The 4,745-nt window shown below is 51.8% G+C and overlaps 1 protein-coding gene across 1 annotated transcript; it reads right to left on the bottom strand.

Moving 5' to 3' along the window:
* Positions 1-263: 263 nt before the first annotated feature.
* Positions 264-4,154, bottom strand: ZC3H3 (zinc finger CCCH-type containing 3; the record flags this gene model as incomplete). The annotated part of the gene is made up of 4 exons (XM_009579575.1): positions 264-460; positions 1,831-2,646; positions 2,689-3,238; positions 4,132-4,154. Coding segments are annotated over 4 exons (1,586 nt in total), but the record flags the coding sequence as incomplete, so codon positions are not given.
* Between the last annotated feature and the right edge of the window lie 591 nt (positions 4,155-4,745).

Raw genomic sequence — 4,745 nt, forward strand, 5'->3', positions numbered from 1 at the left:
AAAACCACATTAAAAGCAAGAAGCAGCTTTAAAATGGCCTTGTCTGGAGATGTCAAAGCACAAGACTGCTCTGGGGTAAAACAGAAGTCTCACTCCAGCCAAAGTTCTGCTCCTCAATGTTTGCTCCAGGACCAACAACAGCAAATTCACCTCCTGGAGGATCTGGTAACCCATTTCCAAATCCAAAAGCCTCCCTTGGAACCGCTTCACCGGCACACAGTCAGCGAGCACCATCAGTCACCCCTTGGGACGGCTGTTCCTACCTTCCTTGGTGGAGACCTGCATCCTGGCGGCCGGCAGCCTGCAGAGCCTGTGCTTGGTGATCTGCACCAGGCCCTTGGGCGAGGAGCGTTTCGGGGTCGCAGAAGGTTTCCCCCGCAAGGAGTTTTTCTTCCTGAGATGGAAGTGGCTTTTCAGAGGTGCGGTGGGCGAGGAGCTGCTCTTCTTATCTGTCGGGGAACTGCGAAGAACACCACACAGTTACAAGAGGGTAGAGAGATGACTGAAACGCACTTGGTCCCCTTGCCCAGACCTGAGGAGAGAAGCTGGGTCACCAAGCTCCACTCTGCTCCCCTACCCGAGGGTGAGAAGAAGCACTGAACAGAAAATAGGCAAGTGTGATGAATTTCTGGCAAAGTACAGACGGAGAATGAGGTATTTGACAGCCTAACTCAACTCATTCCCTTCTGCTTTCTGCTCAACAGATGCAGGGGAGAGGCTGCTGTCCTTTAGCAAGATGAAGGGGGGGTCTCATCTGCCAAAAATCCAATACAATCCCAGCTTCTCCAAGCACCTTGCTCCAGAGTGATCTTCCCAACACAACCCACCCGCAGACACATCCCCCAGCAAACCAGGAGGGCAAGGCAAGGACGGAAACCTGCGGTGAAGTGCTGAGCGGAGGGTCTTGGAAACAGAAGCAGGAATCAAGGCACCAGATCCTCAATCGGTGCTGTGTTACTAGCATATTGCGTCACTTAAAATAGTTATTTAGGCCACAGTCCTCAATTTTAAAGAGCTCAGGCTTGGAGTTACTGCAGTGACAAAGGAGCCAAACCACATGTCCACTACGCTGAGGGCATCTCCGAGTTCAGTGGTAGAGTAGAGCTCACACAGCTGTGCCACCAGCCCTCACCCCATCCCTCTTATCCCTCCCCTGCAGCACAGGCTGGGCTTGCATCCAGCCCTGCCGAGAAAAGCAGCACAAAACAGCTTTCCCACCGGGAGCACAACGTAATGAAGCAGCACTTCCACAACACACCGGCTTTCAGAAAAAGTTTGGTCCCAATCTCTTATCTGTTTCCCCTCAACTCCCAGCCCGGTGCAAGCCTCTTTTGCAGATAACTTGGCCCACACACCTTCTTCTTCCGCCAAGTTTCATTTATAACCTTCCCATTGTACACTGTCCCTATGAGACAGGGCCAGGGGGGAGAACTTGCTCCACAAGACCCCAGGAGCAAGGAAGACAGCTATTTCCTTCTCTTGAATATTAGCCTTATTCAGGTCAGGAAGGAGTTTCCTAAGTGCTGTGGCAAAATCTTTGGAGAACAGGGATGGGAGATGAGAAGAAAACCCAGCTCAATTTCAAAGGTTAAAGTCAGAGTTACACAGACTGCTAAACCAATTAAAACTTGAGGCCTTCCAACCCTGGAAAGCGGGATGCCTCCAGACAGAACAAAATCACCACACTTGGAAAGAGAAAGGCAAATATACCTACCAGCATACAACAACCCTCACTGGAATTTCACTTATAGCCATGACTTAACGTGAAGCCAATGGACAGGAAATACAACCAGCGCAATGCCGCTGCTCTGAAGATGACCAGCAACTTACCCCAAGTTTCCTTTTCTCTTGATGATTTTTGTCCGACTCTTCACTTTATAACTGGAGAGCGTGGCATCGCCGAAGGAGGACTTCACCTCGCCGAGACCAACAGACGCAGCACTCGGAGGCAGTGGGACACCAGCTCGAGGGAGGCTGGGGGCTGGAGGCTTTTTCTGATCCTCGGATCGCCACCTGAACGCTGACTTGGAGGTGGACGGTGAGGTCTGGAGGCTGGAGGCTTTCCACTTATACTTGCTGGGAGAAACACCCAGTTTGGACTGCAGTCCCGATTTCTTCAGCTTTGCTCCCAAGTCTGCTTTTGGCGATAGTTTAGCACCTCTGTCTGCTCCACCGGCAACCTTCTTAGCACTTTCAGAAGCTCTAGGGCTGACCCATCTCTTCACAGGACGAGAGCATTTGCCAGGGTTTGCGACCCACGTGTAATTAGCTTTCCTGAACTTCAGAGCTTTGCTGGGGACAGATGTTGAGGCAGCTCTTTGGAGACCAGCAACTTTGGGGACTACTGAAAACCTGTTCTTCGTTGGAGTCACCCCAACCACCAAAGTCGCGGCCTGAGCAGGTCTAGAGCACATCTCACCATTTCCAAGGAGCTTCGGCTCTCTGAAAGCATCCCTGACTTGCTCACAACTAGACTGCCCTGGAGCTGGCAGTTCTGCCTTCCTCTGTACCAAGTGCCGAGCCGGCATGCGATCTGGCAACACCGAAGGCTCCTGCGGCTCCGATTTCAGTGTCACGGCACTTTCGCTGGAGCTTCCGCAGGAGGCAGGGAAGCTCCCGGCCACGTCGCCGGCCAGACGCACCATTCTAGGCTTATCCGACACGCTCACGTACGCTGAACTCACGAACCGGTGAGATGAACTAAACGAAACGGAGAGAGAGGGTCTTCTCTCTTCATTTTGGCTTGTGTACAGAGATTTCTGCACATTTTTACTGTCACCTGAAGCAGCGACCACCGTTTTCAGCCCAGAAAACTCACAGTAAGAACCCACATCAGCAAAACCTTTCATATCTACGAACGGGCCAGCCCTCTGTGGCAGCTGGATCCCCACAACAATATTACCATCTGTGGTTAAGTCCACGTGTCTCTCTGGGGATGATTCTGGTGGCTCGGGTGCCTGGCTGTCCCCATGGCTTCCGAAAGCCCGAGACGTGCTGGCACTTTCACCGCTTCCAACGTCACATGCCGATCCCGGCGGGCGGTTGACGAGGGAGTATTTTTTCCTCCAGGAGTGACCCTGGCACAGCTGGAAATCCCTGGGAGCCTGCTGGGGGTACCTGGCCGAAAATGCCCCCCTCCGGCTGAAGGCAGGCTGGCGGGGGTTGTTCCACCTCGGCGGCGCGGATGGCAGTGGCCGCGGTGCATCCCCGTGTGTGTTTTTATGGTCGTTTATGAGACCTAAGGAGAAGAAGACAGCGCTTGTTAATCACTGGTGCCACAGGAGTTTGACAGCACCACAGCACTGGTTTTCCTCGCGCTGCAATGAGGACGATCGCTCCACGCAGTCTCGCACAGGCCACATTTCTGATAACCGGTGCTGGAAGGAAGAACTTAAAACAGTCTCCCTCAATCCTCATGAAAGTCAGTAACAAAAGTGATTTCGCAGGACATCTCAACACAGGTCTGAACCACAGACTCACTAACAGACCCTTAACACACTGCACTAGTGCTGCCAGCCACCTTTTGCCCCTTTACGCTCTTTTTTGTGTGCAGAAAGCAGATGCTTGAATTATTGTTTTTGGATCCTAATTTTTAAAAAATCCTAATTTTATTTCCAGGTATCTTTTCAGAGCAGTCTCTGAGGGTCTCTACGGTCTCACACACGTAGCCCAGCACAGCCACCACCAGCCCCAAACACAAAGCGTAGAACCATAGAACCATTTAGCTTGGAAAAGACCTTTTAAGATTGTCAAGTCCAACCGTTAACCTAACACTACCAAGTCCACCACTAAACCATGTCCCTAAGTGCCACATCTACACATCTTTTAAATACCTCCAGGGATGGTGACTCCACCGCTTCCCTGGGCAGCCTGTTCCAATGTTTAACCACTCTTTCAGTGAAGAAATGTTTCCTAACGTCCAATCTAAACCTCCCTTGGCGCAACTTGAGGCATTGCCTCTCGTCCTATCGCTTGTTACTTGGGAAAAGAGACTGACCCCCACCTCACTACAACCTCCTTTCAGGTAGTTGTAGAGCGCGATGAGGTCTCCCCTCAGTCTCCTCTTCTCCAGACTAAACAACCCCACTAAACAATCCCTCAGCCACTCCTCATCAGACTTGTGCTCTAGACCCTTCACCAGCTTCATTGCCCTTCTTCAAAGCAGCGATGAGGAGGCTCCGAGGCGATCCCAGCTTCATTATTGAGTCACTGCACATCCCTCTGCCAAGCCACCACACCTCCCCAGTGCTTTGGTCTACTAACAAAGTCGTTTAGATAATAGATATGTGTCAATTAGGGAGGGTCTGCACTTGTTAAGCCTCAGTGTTCGGAAAACCCTTCCAATAAAAGGGATTATCAAAGGATTTTTGAGCCTTATATTTTAGGCACATGTCAGCATAGAGCAGTTTTTCCTACGCGAGGGGTCACAGAGCTGCAGGAAGAGCAGCGTCAGCAGATCCCTCCTGGAGAGGTCGAGGACCACGTTTTCCTCCCTCTCATCACACCTGCGCCACATAGGAGCTCCTGGATCCCCCGCAAGGCCGAAGCGCAGTTTGTGGCCTCACTAATGAGGAAAAATTACCTTGGGGGGTCTATAAATAGAGCGAGTTAGTGCTAAGAATAAGCGCTGATGCTCACCAGAGCTAGGAAAGGGCACGCAAATATACTCCCCCCACGCTCCTCCGCCATGCTGAGGAGTTAAGGGATAGAGGGCGAAGGGCACATCCTACCCCTGTGCCACCAGC

Source organism: Fulmarus glacialis, unplaced genomic scaffold (assembly GCF_000690835.1).
Source record: "Fulmarus glacialis isolate BGI_N327 unplaced genomic scaffold, ASM69083v1 scaffold206, whole genome shotgun sequence".
In the NCBI taxonomy this organism is placed as follows: Eukaryota; Metazoa; Chordata; class Aves; order Procellariiformes; family Procellariidae; genus Fulmarus; species Fulmarus glacialis.